Source organism: Oratosquilla oratoria, chromosome 29 (genome assembly GCF_046742065.1).
Source record: "Oratosquilla oratoria isolate Oo_2021 chromosome 29, ASM4674206v1, whole genome shotgun sequence".
NCBI classification, from domain to species: domain Eukaryota; kingdom Metazoa; phylum Arthropoda; class Malacostraca; order Stomatopoda; family Squillidae; genus Oratosquilla; species Oratosquilla oratoria.
In genome coordinates, this window is record NC_134805.1 from 52,043,960 (window position 1) to 52,065,490 (window position 21,531).

The 21,531-nt window shown below is 39.5% G+C and overlaps 1 protein-coding gene across 1 annotated transcript in view; it reads right to left on the minus strand.

The window, feature by feature from the left end:
• LOC143040768 (ankyrin repeat and SAM domain-containing protein 6-like) overlaps positions 1–21,531 on the minus strand; it is a 696,708-nt gene that overhangs the window by 128,807 nt on the left and 546,370 nt on the right. Inside the window, exon 9 of the mRNA XM_076212184.1 lies at positions 3,410–3,656. Coding sequence (XP_076068299.1) covers positions 3,410–3,656 — 247 coding nt within the window. The remainder of the gene's footprint in view (positions 1–3,409; positions 3,657–21,531) is intronic.

Below are 21,531 nucleotides of genomic sequence, written 5' to 3' on the forward strand. Positions count from 1 at the left end.
TTTTTTCTAAATATTTTACCCATCTACTTTTGATAATTCTTTCACAAATTTTTGCTATTTTACTTGTTAGAGAGACTGGTCTATAGTTGGTAGGGTCTTCTTTATTTCCTCCTTTATATATAGGTACTATATTTGCTTTTTTCCAATCTTCTGGAACTTTTCCTTCTTTCAAGGAACTAGTTAGTATGCTATGTATTTTGTCTGCCAGTTCATTCCTGCATTCTTTCAGTATCCAGTTTGCTATTTCATCTGGTCCATGCGATTTTCTGACATCAAGATTACTCAAGTGTGTTAATATTTCATTCTTTGTTACTTCTATTTCTTCCATAGGGGGGACTTTCTCTTTCCATTCGTTCTCTTCAGGTTGTATGTTCTCCCTTGTAAACACTGATTTAAAATGTTTGTTCATAATTTCCACCATTTCCATTTCCTCAGTGTATTCAACTCCCTCTTGTCTTAATTTCTTCAAGTCTTGTTTGTTTTTCAGTTTATTGTTTACAAATCTGTAGAATAGTTTTGGTTGATCTTTACACTTTTCTATGATATCTTTTTCATATTTTCTCTTTTCCTCTCTGCACGTTTGTACATATTCATTTCTATAACAGGTATATATTTTCCATTTTTCAGGTCTTCTGTCTTTTTTCCATCTGGTCCAGGCTTTGTCTCTTTTGTCTTTTAACTCCCTACAACTTTTGTTGTACCAGCATTTTACATATTCTTTTTCTTGTTTTTGTCTTGGGATATACTTTTCCACTCCTTTTTTGTAAATTTTTGTCAAAATATTCCATTTCTCTTCTACTGCTGTTTCTTCTTTGTATATTTCTTCCCAGTTTTCCTTTTGAAAGAATTCTCTTATTTTATCAAAGTTAGTTTTTTCATACATCATTCTTCCTTTTCTATATTGTTCATTTCTTTTCATATATTTTTCTTCATTAAGTTCCAGTTCAATCAATATGTGGTCACTTTTACTTATTGGTGTTTTATATTCAATTTTGTCCACTATTCTAGGTTCAGATGTAATTATTAGGTCTAGTCTCGATGGCTCTTCTTCATTTCTATACCTAGTGTTCTCCTGTATCCATTGTGTCATTGTATGGTCAGTAACCATCTCAAGTAGAGCGTTTCCCCATGAGCCGTCTCCACCCTTTACTGTCATTTCTTCCCAGCAGATTTCTTTGCAATTAAAGTCGCCCATCATAACTATTTTTCCTCCCTCTTCCATTATCTTGTTTAATGTTATCTTTGTGTCCTCTAACATACTTTTATGTTCACTCTCTTCCCATGAGGCTGTTTTCGGGGGCACATAATTTATCACAAACTTTCTGCTCTTCTTATCTCTATCTTCTACTTCCATCATTATCATCTCTACTGTATTCTTTCCATATGTGACACACTTCACGTTTATATCCTTCTTAGTCAGGAACATAACTCCACCCCCTTCCTTTTTCACTCTGTTTCTAATCCAATAATTATATGCATCATGTCCTACACTGTTGGGTGGTAGTGGACCTTTTAATTTTGTTTCTACAATTCCCATTATGTCTGGATCTTTTTCTTTCAAATAATCATTCAGCTCATTCAATCCTGTTATTAATCCATCTATATTTGTGTAAGACACTCTTAGTTTTCTGCCACTTCCATTGTGTTCTCTGTTTCCCTTTTGTTTTTCTCTTGTATGTCGACTTTCTTTAGTTTCATATTCACTACTCTCCAATAGAATCTCTCTTTTTCTGACTCCGTTCTTATCTCGTTTTTTTCCTTAGCTTCAAGTCTTTTCTGTTTTTCTTCCTCTCTTTCCTCTTTATTCATTTCCTTTTTTATCCATACCTTTTTATATTGTTCACTTGTTGCTAGTTTCCCTGTTTTGGATAAGATATTCTCAGCCGTAGTTTGTGACCTGAATTTAATCTTAATTGGTCTGGTTTTGTCTGTACTATATTTCCGGAGCCTGAATTTCTCTTCGATTTGTTTCATTATTTCTGGTTCATCTTCCTGAACTAATTCTAGTAAATTTCTTACTTTTTCATTTTCCTCTTTGATTCTTGTGGTTCTGTCTGGGTTATGTTTCTCTTCCATTCCTAATATAATTATACATTTCTTTCTGTCTGCTAAGTCTCTTACTATATTCTCCTTCTGTCTCATCACTTTAATAACTGAGTTTTCAGTTTGTTCATTCATTTGCTGTCTGATTATGTCAGTGAATGCAACTTTGCTATTTTCTTTGATTTTTTTCCAACCCTCCTTGTTCTCCTTATTATTCTCCTTTAAGACTTTATTCTCATCTTTTACTTCTTTTAACTGTTTTTTTAATTCTTCAATTTCCTTAGTTAAGTTTTTGTTCGCCTTCTCTAGTTCTTCCAATTTTTCAACTCTCCGTATAATGTTGTTAACATGACCGAACCTACGCTCCAAGTCCTCAATCTATCGACCTTCTCTTCTAGTCTTGTCAGTCGGGGGGGGTTTGTGTCCCCCCCACCCTCTTTAAATCCCTGGAAAATATTCTCATCACTTTCTACTGTATTGCTCTTATCTATACTTCTAATCTTTACATTTTTATTAGACATTTCATCGTCGCTCAGCTGGTCGGGGGGTCGTTTGTTTACCTTTTGCCTGTCTGCCTGGGCCAAGTCCTCTCCTTCCTCATTTCCTTCCATTTCCCTCAGCAATCCCTCCCCTTCTCCTCTTTTCCTACTTTCCTACTACCCCACGAGCAATTTCCCCCCCACCCTGTAAATACAATAGGCACTTCTCTTTGCGTTGGGATCCACGAAACTTCAATTTTCTTCAGAACGTCTTCTAAGCCGTCCGTTCGCTGAAGTGTGTATTTACCTAGTTGTATTTACCTAGTTGAATCTCATGGGAAGGGGAGCCACCCTCGTGGTGTACTGTCTCTGTATCTCACCATATTTAATTTGCTCTTAGATTTTTTATTGTCTTTGTGTGTATGTGTGAGGTATAAGGGTTTTGTTGACAAAGTGGTGTGGTATGTATTTGTGTCCTGCTGTCTAGCTGGTGAGAAGTGTGGCTGTGGATTTGATTGGGGCTATTTCTAGTCTGTAGTGAACCAGGTGTTGAGTGTGTTGAAGTATGGATATAGTATTTCTGCAGCTTTTTCTGCACAAAAAATGGTAAAAATTCATATAGACAGAGGAAAGAAGGGAGAGAGGGAAGGGGAAATTTATGGGCCCAGTCTAGAGACCAAGTGCCTGACCTTTGCTGTTACATTTCTAGGTAGAGCCTATGATGCAAATGGAATACAAAATTGGGTGGCAGGGATATGATCATCTTCCATGTCCATCCTGCAGAGTCACCACATACAGATACCTGTTGTTTGTCTCATCTTTATACTGTACCTAAAACCGGGTGATGAAAACCATGTATTTACAAAAATTAATTTATATATACTTACACGAAGACTGAAGACTAGGCATGTTAAATGATGATGATGGAGAAGAACTTCCACTACCCTGATTATTCTTGAGTATCTTGGTGGTGGAAGTGTGGCGAGGTGGCTCTGTATGATCACTTGGCACAATTTTTCTTCCAGGAGGCATTGTTCTTGTAGATTGGCCTGGTCTCCCTCCATTTGGAGAAATATGTGGGGGCAACATACTCATCATGGTCTCTCTGACCTGACTTCCTCCACCATTAAAGTCCTAAACAAAGATGGAGATATTTGTATTAATCATGAACATATACACCACTCACTTCAGGTGTATGATATACACACATATAGACAAATTTAAGTGTGAAAAATGAGGTGGATGATAGACTACTGAGAGAAGATCTAGACACTATTTTTGCATGGAGCCAAGAATGGGAAATGAAGTTCAATACCTAAAAAAGCAAAGTACTGGAAATGGTCAATAGTGGCAAAAGGCCATCCTTGAACCCATTACAAAAGAAAAAGAGGAGAAAGACTTTGGAGTGTTGATAAAAGACAACCTGTCATCTGACAGACACATCAGTAGGATTGTTGGAAAGATATATGGATTATTGCAGAAGATTAAAGTGGCATTCCACTATATGGATGAAAAGATGATGAAAAACTCATCGAAACCCTCATACAAGACATGGAAACTTACTCTATCTATTGATCACTAGCTGCAAAAGCATGATAACTGATGTAGAAGTTGGTGAAACTATTGCAAGTAGTGATCACAACTTAGATTCCTGCTAAAAAAAATTAGAATAGATACTTGTTTCTAAAATACCCGATTTCAGTAAAGCTCAGTTCATATAGGACTACGTCAGGATTCAGCTTACAGATTGGGAAGCACAATCAAGCGAAAGACCTGTAGATCAGAAGTGGGAAATGTTTCAAAATATGCTTACCAAGATGATTCATATTTGCATCCCGTTAAAGAATAGACCTCCCCCCCACCACCAAATCATGCTCATCCAAAATGGCTTGACAAAGAAACTGAAAAAAGTATTGCTAAAAAGAGACAGGCTTACAACAAATACAAGTGCTCGGGTGCACTTAATAACTATCAAAGTTACCGTATTTTTCGGACCATAAGGCGCACCTGTAATTTGCTATTCCCCGTCCTTACATAAGGCACACCTGACCATAGGGCGCACCTGGTCTCATCATCGGATAATCATGCATATGTAAGTGCATTCAGAACTGAACATTTTCGTTGTTGAATGAGAAAAATCGGTTGGGATTTAGCAAAATTACAAAAATAAATATTTTTTTTTTATTTTGGTCAGTGAAATCAGACCACCTCCACCGTCTGCCCTGCCAATATCCCTCAAAAACAACATAAACACGTTACGGGAATTGTGGGGAATAAAACCAACATTAGCAGTTTTATTTCCGGAATTCTCTATACACTTAAAAACACAAGATTATAAATGACGGTAAATTTTTAGTTTCGACCATGGGCGCAATATAATGTATCAACGTAATATGCAATTTTGTGAGCGGAAATAAAAAACAAAAAAGGTGTTAAAACAGATTTCGTAAGTAACGAAGTCGTATCGGATGAATGGTACGCCATGTTTGTTATGATAGATGCTGACGTCGAAGAAATGAAAGGATGATAAATCCGTCTAACCTAACCTGTGTTTAACAGATCATTATCTGCAAATCAAATGTCATCCGGCTCGTCCTCATTGTCGTCGTCGTGAGAGACGTTCGCGGGCTTTTCAACCACTCTCTCAGCTTGCAGGGTATACAAAGTTCTTGCAGCTTGAAGGAATGCATGTAGCTCCGCTCCATAACATTCCTTCAAGAAAATGTACCTGGCGAGGTACTGTTGAAGTACCGAGGCCGTCAATTGACAGATGACAAGATTGCATCTCGATCCTATGCTACCGACTTCATTCATTAGCATATTTGCTTGTAGCAAGGTATTTTTTATTTTCATTTCTGCCCACAAAATTGCATATTACGTTGATACATTTTAATTTACAAAATTAATAATTAATTTTCTATTGTTATATTTTGCCCACCAACCTCCCCTGATTAGCAAGACTAGAGGAAAACCTTGAAAAAATGACCGAACGTTAGGAAAGTAGGTTCGGTAACATAGCAAAGATTGCCAAGAGAGTTGAAAAATTGGAAGAACCAGAGAAGGTGAACAAAAACATAACCAAAGAAATAGAAGAATTAAAAAGACAGTTACATACATATACCAAGGCTTTTTCCCCCTTACAAGGGAGGTAGCCAAAAAGGAAAAGGCATAAAATCATTCCCACCCATTCCATCCCTGAATACACTCCACACCCCTCCACCCTCCCTCTTATCTTAGCACCTCCTGGATGACGGATCATCCCTGCACCTTGTCCACTGCCCTGGGTCAGAAGCAGTGTCGCAAGACACAGCACATCCACAGCAAGGCCGCTTCATTTAAATCGGCGAACCTCCCTGTCCGTCCCCCCATTGCATAAAAGGAGAAGACGGGGAGAAATCCCTTCGGGCTGCATCAAATTTTGCTCACACATACTACCTCACCCCCCATCCTCCTGCCCATTCCACCTCATGCAATCACATCATCATCCATATACAACCATTCTCCATTCACCCCTGTTTTCTGTCCTCTCCTGTCCTTCCTCAACAGACATTTCCCTCTTCCCCAAAGCCCCCTTCACCCCATCCATCCACCTCATCCTAGGACATCCCCTCATGTTCACTCCCTCCATATCTGCCTTCCATACCTCTTTTACTAGTCTTTCTTCACTCATTCTTTCCATGTGTACAAACCATCCTAATATTCTCGCATCAACCCTATCTCCCAGCTCCCTTTCCACCCCTTTTCTCCTCCTCACCTCCTCATTTCTCACTCTATCTATCCTAGTAACCCCCATCATACTTCTCAGACACTTAATCTCAAACACATTCAAACTCCTTCTCTCTTCCTCTCTTATGTTCCATGTTTCTGCCCCATACAGTGCTGTTGGCACAATCACTCCTTCATACAGTCTCCTCTTAGCATCCATTCCATAATGTCTATTCCTCATTACACTCTTTAATCCACCAAGGTATTTACTCGCTTCTCTCAATCTACATTCTACCTCCACCTTCACTCCACCTTTTCCTGCCACATTTGCACCCAAGTATCTAAAACTATCCACTTCCTCCAGTCGCTCTCCCTTTATGCTCACTTCCAGTCTACTGCCACTTTCACCCCTTGTACATCTCATCACCTTACTTTTACCCACATTTATCTTCAGCTTTCTTCTATCACATACTCTCCCAAACTCTGCCACCAACTTGCTTAATCCCTCCTCCGATCCTGCCACAAGCGCAGTGTCGTCTGCAAACAACAACTGGCTCACCTCCAACTTTTCTCCATTTTCTTTAACCATCTCCAATCCCTGACCCACTACCCTTGCATTCTCCTCTCACACCACCCCATCCATGTATAAGTTGAACAGCCAGGGTGACATAACACATCCTTGACGAAGTCCCACCTTTACCTCGTACCACTCACTCTCTCCATTTCTAATCCCAACACAAGCTCTACTACTCTCATAAAAACTCTTGACTGCTCTTAACAGCTTTCCTCCTATCCCGTATATCTGCATAACCTCCCACAGTGCCTTTCTGTCTACCCTATCATAAGCCTTTTCCAGATCCATAAAAGCCCAAAAAACATCCTTCCCCTTTCCTATAGCTTTCTCACATATCTGTCTTACCACAAAGATCTGATCTACACAACCTCTACCTGTCCTAAATCCACACTGTTCCTCACCAATTACTCCTGTTCCTCTCCTAATCCTCTCAATCAAGATCCTCCCATAAGCCTTCCCAACTACACTTAACAAGCTAATCCCTCTGAAACTACTACATTCACACTTGTCCCCTTTTCCCTTGTAAAGAGGAACTATACAGGCACTCCTCCAGTCCTCCGGCACTCTACCCTCTCTCCAGCAAACATTAAATAACCTTACCAGCCAGTCCACCATCACTGTACCTCCCTTTTTCAGACATTCTGCATGGCATCCATCCAGACCAGGTGCCTTACCTGCTTTCATCATCTTAACAACTGCCTTCACCTCATCCTTCCTTATTTCTCCTCCATTCTCCTCACTCATTACTCTCATTTTCTTCGCATTTCCCACTGCAGCTATCTTTCCCTCCCTATCCTCCTTCATATTTAGCAACTCCCTGAAAGATTCTGCCCATCTTCCCCTTACTGCTTTCTCTTCCATTATCATCTCTCCATCTGCACCTTTTACCTTTTCTTCTCTACTTGATTCGCCTCCTCTTCCTCTCTTTATTTCTTTCCAAAACATCTTTTTAATACTATCAAAATTTTCTGTCATACTATTACCCCATTTCACATCTGCTCTCCTCTTTGCCTCCTTTACCTTTTGCTTTACTTCTCTTTTCTTTTCTTTGTACCTCTCATATGACTCCCTCGTCCTATTTTGTAACCAATCTGTGAAAGCTCGCTTCTTCTCTTCTACAACCTTCTTTGTTTCCTCATCCCACCATTCACTACCCTTCCTTCTATTTCCTCCTGTCCTTCTTGTTCCACACACCATCCTTGCACACTTTATGACTCCCTCCTTGAACCATCCCCATTCCTCCTCCACACCTACCTCTACTCTATCCTTCACTCCCTCCCACTCCTTCAGCTTCTTTTTGTACTCCTTCTCCTTTTCCTTTTAATTCAGAGTTCACTCTAAGAACCTCCCTACCTTTTGTCCCTTCCCTCTTTCTCCATCTATCCTCCATTCTCAACTTACCTTCCACCAAAAAATTATCTGATATTCCCCCACCCTCTCCCCTTAGCACATGTACATCCTTAACTCTTCCTATCATAATCCTATTTACCACTACATAGTCCATTAACGCTCTATCTACCACCCTTCCATCCACCACCCTCTCCCATGTGTACTTATGCTTGACTTTCTTCCAAAACACTGTATTTACTATCATCAACTCTCTTTCTAGACACATTTCCACCATCAACTCTCCACTACAATTCTTTCCTGGAACTCCACATTTCCCAACCACTCCATCAATTGGACTATTTCCTACCCTAGCATTAAGGTCTCCCAGTACTATTACATTGACATTTCTCCCTAAATCCTCTATGCACTCATTTAAATCTATCCAAAAGGCCTCCCTTTCTTCTACACTCTTCTCACTGCCAGGCCCATATGCACTTACAAAGACCCACTTCTCCTTTCCCAGTTTCACCTTCATCCACATTATCCTTGAAGAAACCTCCTTCCACTCCACTACACGTTTACCTATCTCTTCACTTACTAGAATAGCCACCCCTTCCCTCCCTCGCCCTCTCTTCACTCCTGATAACCTCCCACTTACATTCCCAAACTTACACTCATCCTTCCCTTTCAACTTAGATTCACTCAAAGCCAACACCTCCATCTTTCTTCTCACAAACATACTACCTATCTCTTCCCTTTTACTCTCATCTGTACCACATCCACGCACATTAAAAGACCCAAACCTTAGGGTGCTGGTCCGAAAACTCCCAGACACTCTTATGCCTTTACTTTTTCGTTTAGGAATGTCCCCTGTGGGGCTACAAGGAGAAGGATGCCTAGTCCCAATCCCCGTCCCTTTCTTCTCAACTCTTACGATCCAAGTGGAAATACTTGGTGGCAGTATTCTTTTCCCCCACCACAGGGAGTTCCCCCACCACAGAAAAAGAATACTCATTACATTGACAGATTGGAAAAAGTACAACAGCGAGCCACAAAACCGATTCCAAATATACAAAATAAAGCATACGAAAATCGACTAAAACAAATGAATCTGTTTTCCCTATAAAAGCATGGGCTCAAAAGGTCTTTAAGATTCTAAAGGGAACTGACAACATCAAAAGTGACAACATTTTCACAATGAATGAGAATCCAACAAGAAATAATGGTCTCAAACTGTCGGGAAATAGATTTAATTTGGAAGTGGATAGAAACAACTTTGCCATCCATGTAGTTAATGAATGGAATAAACTTCCTGCAGAGGCAGTGCAATGTAGTTCAGTTCGAAGCTTTAAGATTCGTTAAGATACTCGTAAACACCTAAGCAAGATGCTGTAATGACTGCCATTTACTTTATATTTCTTTATTTGTTTGTCATTATTTGTCTGTTTATTATTATTTGCTCAATTTTCATTTATTTTTAGCTGTCAATTTATTATTTACTATTTACCTGTTTGTTTATTATCTAACTATACCTATGCATTTATTTTATTTATTATATATATCATTATAATTCTTATTTATCACAAGTATAATTTTTTTTGCAGGCGACCTAGTTATGGACCAAAAGGCCTCCTGTCACCATGTTCCGCCTTTGTAATCCTTTGTATACATTCAAGACTGAAATATGCCCCATCTGGGGTATTGGCTACATGTTATTGTGGCAAAGTAGCATGCAGTTGATACTTTAGGGTCTATATGGGGCACCCCTTGAACCAGAGCCACACATCATTTTGTCTGTGATAGAGGAAAACTCTGTTCATAGAGAGATGATGACACTTTTATACTACGACTATCCTTCTGTTATGCTGTCCCCCGACCCCTTCTTACTGTCCTGTACCATTTCTCTGAATATAAATTTCCTTTTTTCGCCGACCATGTGGTGGGGGAAGAGAATGCTACCACCAACTCTTTCCACTTGAGTCATAAAAGGCGACAAAAAATGGGACAGGGGATGGGATTAGGAGTCCTACTACCTGTAGCCCCAAAAGGGGACATTCATAAAAAAAAGAAGTAAAGGCATAAGAGGGTCTGGGAGCTTTCCAACCAGTATCCTAAGGTTTGGGTCTTTTAATGTGCGTGGATGTGGTACAGATGAGAGTAAAAGGGAAGAGATAGGCAGTATGTTTGTGAGAAGAAAGTTGGATGTGCTGGTTGAGTGAAACTAAAATGAAAGGAAAGGGCAACTGTGAGTTTGGGAGTGTAGCTGGGAGGTACTCAGGAGTGAAGAGGGGAAGAGTGAGAGAAGGGGTGGCTATACTAGTAAGTGAAGAGATAAGTAAGCAGGTAGTGGAGTGGAAGGAGGTTTCATCAAGGTTGATGTGGATGAAGGTGAAGCTGGGAAGGGAGATGTGGGTTTTTGTAAATGCATATGGACCTGGTAGTGAGAAGAGCGTAGAGGAGGCTTTTTGGGTAGATATAAATGAGTGGATAGAGGGATTAGGGAGAAATGTCAATGTAGTTGTATTGGGAGACCTTAATGCTAGGATAGGAAACAAACCAATAGAAGGAGTGATTGGGAAGTATGGAGTTCCAGGTAAAAATCATAGTGGAAAATTAATGGTGGAGATGTGTCTTGAAAGAGAGTTGATGATAGCAAATACAGTGTTTAGGAAGAAAGTCAAGCATAAGTACACATGGGAGAGGATGGTGGATGGAAGGGTGGCCAAAGGTCAAGGTCCTCACTGTTACAAGTGCGCAGGTGAACATGAGGGGCGCACTTGTCATTCTGAGGTGAGGAAGTGCTTGAATTGCTTTGCCACAAAACGTCAAGATGAACACAGTGCGAGTAGTTTTGATTGCCCTATTTTTGCTGCAGAAATAAATAGGATAAGACTGAGTACTGACCATGGCTTTTAATACTCAAAGAGTTAACTGTGGACTTTTGAATGTTCAATCAGCTAGAAATAAAACTTCTGAAATCAGGGACACTATTAATGATAGACAATTAGATTTATATGCTGTTACTGAGACTTGGTTAACTGATTTTGATTCAGCTGCTATGAAAGTAATGACCCCTGTAACGCATTCTTTTGTACACAACCCGAGGAGTATGGGTTGTGGAGGGGGCGTGGGTATGTTAGTCTCAAATTCAGTTAAGAAGTTGAAAAAATGCAGGACACCCATCTATAATAGTTTCGAATTATTGCAAGTTGAGTGTGAAATTAGTGGAAATAAATTAACGATTGTGACAATATATAGACCACCTGCTGCTAGTGTCAGTTTATTTATTGATGAGTTTGAACTATATTTAGAAACTATTGACATGGTAAGCACGAATATTATTGTATGGGGCGACTTTAACCTTTGGCTTGATGACACAAAGGCTCGCTACGTACAACTTTTTATAGACACGGTAGCAATGTTTAATCTGATCAATATTGTGGATAAACCTACATCGATGTGCGGTCACATAATTGATCTAGTGTTGGTTGATACATCGAGTGACCTTGTGCGTGACCTTTACGTAGACGATGTGTGCTCTCTGTCGCCAGTACATAAACTTGTGTCATTTAATCTGGCTTTGGCGCTTATTAGAAGACAAGTTAAAGAAATTACTTTTCGTTCTACAAGGAATATGGACTGTGATACCTTATTATTATTAATTTGTGATAAGATTATGGAGCAACAAAGTGATTTGTGTAGTCATAGTTCAAGAAAAAGATCGGAGTGTCATGAATGTTTATACACTATATACAATAGTGTGATGAGGGAGGAATATGAATAGATGTGTCCTTTGACATCGAAGAAAATAGTAGTGAAAGAAGATTCTCCATGGTTTTAATGATGAAATTAGAAGGGTGAAAAATGACAAGAAAAAGAAGGAGAGATTGTGGCGCAGGCAACAGACTGATCAGCGTAGAGTGGCTTATACTCAGGCACGCAATTATGAAATGAAACTTATCAGTAGGCGTAAACGTGATTTTTATAAAGGTAAAATTGAACAGGCTGGGCCCAATATGCATAAACTTTATAAGGTGCTAGACAATCTGACAGGCAATAAAAAGAAACACAAGTTGCCTGAGGGATATTCTGATAGTGAATTGGCAAATGAATATTTATACTTTTTTGACAAAAAGATAACGAGAATTATTTCGGCGATCAGTAATAATAATTCGGTTGTGTTGGAGAGTGAACAGACTTCAGAAATAAAATTAACTGCGTTTCAAACAGTGAGCGAGTCAATAGTCAAGGATGTAATCAAGAAAGCAAAGTTTACTTACTCTGCTAATGATCCCATGCCAATTAGCTTGCTTCATAGTAGTGTGAATTTTGATAGACTAACGACTGTGATTACGAACATGGTGAACTCAAGTATTTTGGAGGGAGTATTCCCGAATTCTGAAATGCAGGCCATTGTTAAACCGATATTAAAAGGAAATCTTGATCCCCAATCACTCAGTTCGTTCTGTCCAGTGTCGAATTTGACGTTTCAATCCAAAGTACTGGAAAGTGTTCTGTTAATACAATTAAATGAACACTTGAATGAAGTTGGGGCGATTCATGACAATCAGTCGGCATATTGTTTTCTGTATTCTACTGAAACTGCATTGTGTTCTGTAGTGAGTGACATGCGAGGAATTCTGGATAGAGGAGAATGTGGACTATTGATTTTGTTGGACCTAAGTGCAGCTTTTGAAACGGTAGTGCACGATGTATTGTTTCGAGTTTGTGAACACATTGGCATTGAAGGTGCTGCTCTCTCATATCTTAAGAGTTACCTGGAAGGTAGAACCTACTGTGTACAAATAGGTAATGAGTTTTCTAACTCGATACCTTTGACTAGGGGAGTGCCTCAAGGTAGTGTGCTGGGGCCGGTACTTTTTTGTATATACACTGCTGACTTATCTACAGTACTTAAGAAGCATGGAGTTAAGTTCAAACTGTTTGCTGATGACACTCAATTTTATGTCTATAACAAATATACATGATGCCGAAGATCATCTTAGTGCCATACTGGTTGACATTAAACATTGGATGGACTCTAGAAAACTGAAATTGAACGAAGATAAAACTGAGTGTTTGTTTATCGGCCGTGAAATTGACTTCCAATGTCTGGGTGTTCGAGTCTTGAATGTGAACAATTCAGACATCACAGTGAGCAAATGTGTGAAGAGTCTTGGGGTGCTGCTAGACAGCGAACTTATGATGAGAGAACAGATAAATCAGACGGTGCAAGTAGCTGGTTATCATTTGAGAAACTTAGCGTTTGTAAGGAAATACCTTGATGAGAATTCTATGAGGAAACTTATTTATAACCATGTGTTGGGTAATTTGGACTACTGCAACTCTCTACATTATGGTCTTCCTAACTACTTATTGAAGAAACTTCAATTAATTATTAATAGAGCTGCAAGACTGATAAAGGGTCAGTCTAGAAGGGAACGGATAACTCCAGTGTTAATACAGCTGCATTGGCTCCCAGTCAAAGCATGTATCATGTATAAACAGTGTGTTATGGTGTATCAGGCATTGAAGTTTGGGAGGCCTAATTATTTGTGTGATATGCTCGTGGACTTCTGAATAGATAGTGATATAGCCTTGCGACACAGTATTGAAGTGAATAGACTATTAGAGCCAAGGTTTTATAGAGAATCTGGGCATAGAGCGTTTGTTAATAGTGCTCCCCGTCTCTATAATAGACTTCCTGAAAATGTTAAAATGGCTGAAACTACGACCATCTTCAAGAAGAGACTGAAGACACACTTCTTCACTGCTTCGTATGACTTGGAGAATGCAGTGATGAAATCAGATTTTGGACTTTAGATATTCTACGTGGGGGGCTTGGAGAGCCATCATCGGCTGAGAGCCCCTAGAGGCCATCACCTAAGTAACCTAAGTAATGGACTATATAGTGGTGACCAGGAGTATGGTAGGAAGAGTTAAGGATGTACATATTCTAAGGGGAGAGAGTGGGGGAATATCAGGTCATTTTCTGGTGGAAGGTAAATTTAGAGTGGAGAATAGGTGGAGAAAGAGGAAAAGGGCAGAAGGTAGGGAGGTACTTAGAGTGAAATGCTTAAATGAGAAAAAAAAAAAGGAGAATGAGTACAAGAAGAAGCAGAAAGAGGAGTGGGTGGGAGTAAAGGATAGAGTAGAACTAGGAGTGGAGGAGGAATGGGGATGGTTCAAGAAGGGAGTCATAAAGTGTGCAAAGATGGTGTGTGGAACAAGGAGGTTAGGAGGAAATAGAAGGAAGGGTAGTGAGTGGTGGGATGAGAAAGCAAAGAGAGGTGTAGAAGAAAAGAAACAGGCTTTCATAGATTAGCTACAAATTTGGACGAGGGAATCGTATGAGAGGTACAAAGTAAAGAGAAGGGAAGTTAAGCATAAGATAAAGGAAGCAAAGAGGAGAGCAGATGTGAAATGGGGTAAGAGTATGACAGAAAATTTGAAAAAAGCAATAAAAAGATGTTTTGGAAGGAAAGTAAAAGAGAAAGAGGAGGGGAATCAAGTAGAGAAGAAAAGGTATAAGGTGCAGATGGAGAGATGATAATGGAAGAGAAGGCAGTGAGAGGAAGGTGGGCAGAGTATTTTAGGGAGTTGCTAAATGTGAAGGAGGATAGGGAGGGAAAGGTAGTTGCAGTGGGAAGTGCTAAGAAAATGAGAGTAATGAGTGAGGAAAATGTAGGAGAAATAGCGAAGGATGAAGTGAAAGCAGCTGTTAAGATGATGAGACCAGGTAAGGCACCTGGTCTGGATGGATGCCATGCAGAATGTCTGAAAAAAAGGAGATACAGTTATGGTAGACTGGCTGGTGAGGTTATTTAATGTTTGTTTAAGAGAGGGTAGAGTGCTGGAGGATTGGAGGAGTGCCTGTATAGTTCTGCTTTACAAGGGAAAGGAGGACAAGTGTGAGTGTAGTAGTTTCAGAGGGATCAGCTCGTTGAATATAGTTGGGAAGGCTTATGGGAGGGTCTTGATTGAGAGGATTAGGAGAGGAACAGAGGGAGTCATTGGTTAGGAACAGTGTGGATTTAGAACAGGTAGAGGTTGTGTAGATCAGATTTTTGTGGTAAGACAGATATGTGAGAAAGCTATAGGAAAAGGTAGCCTAAGGATGTTTTTTGGGCTTTTATGGATTTGGAAAAGGCTTATGACAGGGTAGACAGGAAGGCACTGTGGGAGGTACTGCAGATATATGGGATAGGAGGAAAGCTGTTAAGAGCAGTCAAGAGTTTTTGCGAGAGTAGTAGAGCTTGTGTTAGGATTAGAAATGGAGAGAGTGAATGGTTTGAGGTAAAGGTGGAACTTCATCAGGGAAGTGTTATGTCACCCTAGCTGTTCAATCTTTACATGGATGGGGTGGTGCGAGAGGTGAATGCAAGGGTAGTGGGTCAGGGGTTGGAGATGGTTAAAGAAAATGGAGAAAAGTGGGAGGTGAGCCAGTTGTTGTTTGCTGACGACACTGCGCTTGTAGCAGGATCAGAGGAGGGATTGAGGAAGTTAGTGACAGAGTTTGAGAAGGTGTGTGAAAGAAGGAAGCTGAAGATAAATGTGGGCAAAAGTAAGGTGATGAGATGTACAAGGGGAGGGAATGACAACAGGCTGGAAGTGAGCATTAAGGGTGAAAGACTGGAGGAAGTGGATAGTTTTAGATACTTGGGTGCGAATGTGGCAGGAAAGGGAGGAGTGGGGGTGGAGGTAGAATGTAGATTGAGAGAAGCGAGTAAATGCCTTGATGGATTGAAAAGTGTAACGAGAAATAGACATCTGGTAATGGATGCTAAGAGGAAGTTATATGAAGGAGTGATTGTGCCAACAGCATTGTATGGGGCAGAAACATGGAGCATGAGAGAGGAAGAGAGAAGTAGTTTGAATGTGTTTGAGATGAAATGTCTGAGAAGTATGATAGGGGTTACTAGGCTAGATAGAGTGAGAAATGAGGCGGTGAGGAGGAGAACAGGGGTGGAAAGGGAGCAGGGAGATAGGGTTGATGAAAGAGTATTAGGATGGTTTGGACACATGGAAAAAATGAGTGAAGAAAGATTAGTAAAAGAAGTGTGGAAGGCAGAGGTGGAAAGAGTGAATATGGGAGGGCGTCCTAGGATGAGATGGATGGATGGGGTGAAAGGGGCATTACAAAAGAGAGTAATGTCTGTGGAAGAAGGTCGGAAGAGGACAGAAGATAGGGGTGAATGGAGAGGGGTTGTGTATAGATGATGCTGTGATGCATGAGGGGGAGTGAATGGGGGATGGGGGGTGAGGAAGTATGTACAGTATGGAAAAAAAAATTGACGCAGCCCGAAGGGATTTCTCCCCGTCTTCTCTCTTTTCTGCATGGGGGGACAGAGAGGATGGGGGGTCGCCGAATTTATGAAGCAGCCTTGCTGTGGATGTGCTGTGTCTTGCGACACTGCTTCTGACCCAGGGTGGTGGACAGGATGCAGGGATGACCCGTCATCCGGGAGATACCAAGAAAGAGGGAGGGAGGAGGATGGAGGGGAGTGGAATATATAGGAAATGAAATGGGTGGGAATGGTTTCTATGCCTTTTTCTTTTTGGCTACCCCCCATGCAGGGGGAAAAAACCTTCGGTATATGTATGTATGTATGTAGTACAGTCCTCTCCTCACCCAGAGTGAAGGATACAAGTAAGATCGACAGAATAAAAATAGTAGACACCAAACTGGTTCCCAGTCTTGCAGATAAACCATATGAGGAAAGACTAATAGTACTAGGTCTGCCAACTTTGAAAGATCAAGGAGAAAGAGTTGACATGATTATAGTATTCATGTCACTAAATGCATTGACAGAAGAGATCACCTGATTAAAGATGGGAGGGCTTTAAGAGGTCATGGAAGTAAATTAAGAAAGACCACATGTCTAAAGGATGTGAAGAAATAGTTTTCCATATAGATGCATAAGTATATGGAACTGTTTAGGTGATGCCCAAACAAAAGGAATGAGTTCAAATCTAAATATATATACATACATATATCAAGGGCTTTTCCCCCCCCCTTACAAGGGAGGTAGCCAAAGTCAAAAGGCATAACTCCACTCCCACACATTTGACAAAGTACCACACAGAAAACTACTAAAAAAACTGGAACACATAGGAGGAATACGAGGGAACCAACTAAAATGGATGGAGGACTTCCTGACTGGAAGAAAGATGAGAGTAGTACTCAGAGAAAAATATTCAGATTGGAAAGAGGTGATCAGTGGAGTACTGCAAGGATCTGTACTGGCTCCAATAATGTTTGCTATCTATATGAATGATATGGATGAGGGCGTGAACTGTTACATGAGCTTCTTTGCTGATGACACCAAACTGTTAAGGAAAGTAGAAACTGATAAGGACTGTGAAGCCCTTAAGAAGATCTGAATAGGGTATGGAACTGGAGTCAGAAATGGGAAGTGGATTTTAATACTAAGAAGTGTAGCATAATGGAGTTTAGAAAAAGCAAAAACAGAATATCAAGAAAATATACAATTGGAACCAAGGAAGTAAAGAAAGTAGGATCCGAAAAAGATTTGGGAGTTATTATCACAAACGACTTGTCCTATGATACACAGATTAACAAAATTGTCGGGGAGACTTACAACTTGCTAAGATCAATAAAAGTGGCTTTTGCTTACCTGGACGAAGACATGATAAAAAAAATATTGGTTACATTGATAAGGCCTAGACTAGAGTATGCGGCGACATTGTGGTCCCCCAGTACCAAAAAGAACATAAAGAAAATAGAAAGAATCCAAAGAGCAGCTACAAAAATGGCACCTGCACTTGCAAACCTATCATACGAGGAGAGATTGGCTAAACTGGAGCTACCGACACTGGAGCAAAGAAGAGAGAGAGGAGACCTACTGACCATCTACAGAATCATGAAAGGCACAGAGATACTTGATAGAGAAGAATTACTAAACTGGGACAAGAGAAACACAAGAGGACATGGAAGGAAATTAAGAAAACATAGCTATAGAAGAGAACTGAAGAAAAACAGTTTTCCACATAGAGGTTTAGACACTTGGAACAAACTGGATAATGATATAGTAAGCGCAAAAACCATTCACGAGTTTAAAAGCAAACTAGACACTGAGAGATACAATGGCGGGACAACACGAGCATAGCTCCCCTTCCCGCAAAATACAACTAGGTAAATACACATTTCATCCCCACCTATTCCACCCCTCCCTCTCATCTTGGCTTCTCCTAGATGATAGGTCATCCCTACATCTTCCCCATTGCCCCGGGTCAGAAGCAATGCAGCAAGACACAGTACATCCACAGCAAGGCTGCAATACTAAGTTTAAAATGAAGGATATGAATGAGTTAACATGGTTTTTAGGAATTGAATTCTCTTTTGATGCAGATGGTACAGTAAGAATGAGTCAAAGAAAATAATGTAATAAAATTCTTGAGAGATTTCAGATGAATGAGAGTAACCCTAAATCTACTCCATGTGATTTAAGTGTAAGTAAATTTGTCTCAAGTGATTCTACTGATTTAACTGATGCAAGACTTTATAGAGAGATAGTTGGAAGCCTTATCTATGTCATGATAGCTACTAGACCTGATTTAAGTTATGTTGTGACAAAACTATCTCAATCAATGGCCAAGCCCACAAAAGCTCATCTCAATATGGCAAAGCATGTGTTAAAGTATATTAAAAGTACAGTGGATTACTGTCTTACATTTAAGAAGCCTGATACACCATTGAATTTATTTGGTTATTGTGATTCAGATTGGGGAATGTCAGAAGATAGGAAAAGTATCAGCGGATATAGTTTTCAGCTTTGTGGACATGGCCCACTAATCTCTTGGAAGAGTAAAAGACAGAATGTAGTGGCACTTTCAACCTGTGAAGCTGAATATATGGCAATGACTTGTGCTGTACAAGAAGCAACATTTTTAAAGCAATTGTTTTATGATATGACAAATTATGATAGTGGTACAGTAATTTTACATGCAGATAATAAGGGTTCAATAGCATTAGCAAAGAATCCAGTTCACCACCAGAGAACAAAACACATTGATATAAAGTATCACTTCATAAGGTCACAGGTTGAAGATGGCACAATAAATTTGGTATATATTCCCTCTGAGGAAAACATTGCTGATATATTTACTAAACCTGTCTCTAAACGGAAGTTGACAAAGTTTAGGCTAATCAGAGGAGATATATAACTTAAGTTTAAGGGGGAGTGTTGAGATTTAAACTTAAGGATATAATTTTTCTATATATTTTTGTATAATATTCTGTAACTTGGGTAATATGAGAATTCATATTACTATATTTTTGTATAATTGGAATGCATAAAATGAGGTTTGAATACAAATATTATTTTGTTTATTATGTATCGTACTGCGCATGGCATTTCTCTTTTGTTGACACAACTGCCCTCTAGCGGTTGTTTATATAATTTCTGTTGTTGTTGTTGTAAGCTTGAAAGCAGAGAATACACAGAAGAGCAGCACGTGTGTATTTCTTTTACCCCACAGTACCTCCTACATTAGGTTACCATCATGAGTGCAACAAATTCTACAATAGATATGTCTTCTACTTGTTCATTCATTCCGACTTGAAAGGGTTTTGAAGATCTAGAACCTTTAAAATCATCACCATTTATATTTTTGATAATGTCAAAGGCAGGGTTTTTACGGTCTGTCTTGATCTTAAATAAAAGTCTTAGTCCTAGTTCCTCTCTACGAAGGTCGTGGCAGTTCACCAGAATCTACATAAATGCTTTCTACTGGTGATGTTCTAAATGCCCCTGAGCATATTCTAAGGCCCATATTATGAACTATGTCAAGTTCTTTCAGTCTAGTTTTGCAAGCGGAGGAATAAATTTGACAACCATAATCAATTTTGGATCGGCAAAGAGTACTGTATAACATTAGCAGTGATCTTTTGTCTGCTCCCCAACTAAAGCTAGATATAACTTTCAAGATGTTCAATGATTTCCTGGCTTTTGTCTTCAGGGTATCAATATGGCTGGTCCAAGTCAATTTTGAGTCAAAAATCATGCCAAGAAATTTTACCTCTTCTTCATATGGTAAAATGGTTCCATTTAGATTTAAGGTTGGAATTACTTCTCTTTGTCTATGTCGAGTAAAACGTACAGCAGTGGTTTTTATGGTTGAGATTTTAAAGCCCCATGAGTCAGCCCATCTACTAACAGCATTAATTGAATTTTGTAAATGCTTGCAGGCTGAAATAGCATCATAGCTTGTACAATAAATTACCAAGTTATCCACAAAAAGAGAGCTCTTTACAGGTGGTGCAATTTCTTTTTAAGATATTATTTATTGCCACAGCAAAACAAGTGACACTCATGACACTTCCTTGGGGGACACCCTCCTTCTGAATAAATGGTTTCGAGAGACTATTGCCAACTCTAACCTTTAATAATCTATCAGATAAAAATGAGTTAATGAATCTCAGCATATTACCTCGGATGCCTATTTTATTTAGTTGTTGGATAATTACAAATCTCCAAGTTGTGTCATAGGCTTTCTCAAGATCAAAGAAAACACCTATCATTTGACACTGTTTTGAGAATCCTTGTTGGATTTGGTTGGATAGTCTCAGCAGTGGGTCCAGCGTGGATCTGTTCTTATGGAAACCAAACTGGTAGGGTGAAAGTTTTTCAGATTCTAAGTACCAAACAAGTCTGGTATTTATCATCTTTTCCATTAACTTGCAGACACAACTGGTTAAGGCTATGGGCCTGTAGCTAGATGGATCAAAAGGATTCTTATTTGGCTTTTTGATAGGTATTATAATGGCAGTTTTCCAGCTTTTAGGTAATATACCTGTCTCCCAGGTTCTGTTGATGATTTTTAAAAGAAAGGTCTTAGCATCTTCTGGGAGATTCTTGATCATTTCGTATAATATTGTGTCTTCACCAGGGGTTGTAGTTTTTGTGCAGGAAAGAGCTTCTTTAAATTCTTGTAGGGAGAATTTTACGTTATAAATTTCTCTGCTATTTAAGTTGAGATCCAGAGAAATCTGAGCATTTTGAATTTTCTGAGACTCGGGTGAGTGATTATCTGGACTAGAAATTTTGGAGAAGTATTCACCTAAATTTTCTGTAATGTCATATGGATCTGTAATGAGTGTGTTATTTATTTTGAGCATAGGTAAAGATGAGGGAACGAACTTGCTACTAAGTTTATGCACTTTTCTCCACACTATGCTCAAAGGGGTTTTAGAGTTAATCCCATTTATGTAGTGAAGCCATGATTCTCGTTTTGATTTCTTGAAGTGTTTGCACTGCTTAGCAAGAGCACGTTTATATATAATCTTGCTCTGTGTTGAACCACTATTTTTGTATTGTCGGTAGCATTTTCAGGTTATCTTTCTCAGTACTCCACAGGTTTTGTTCCACCATGGAACTG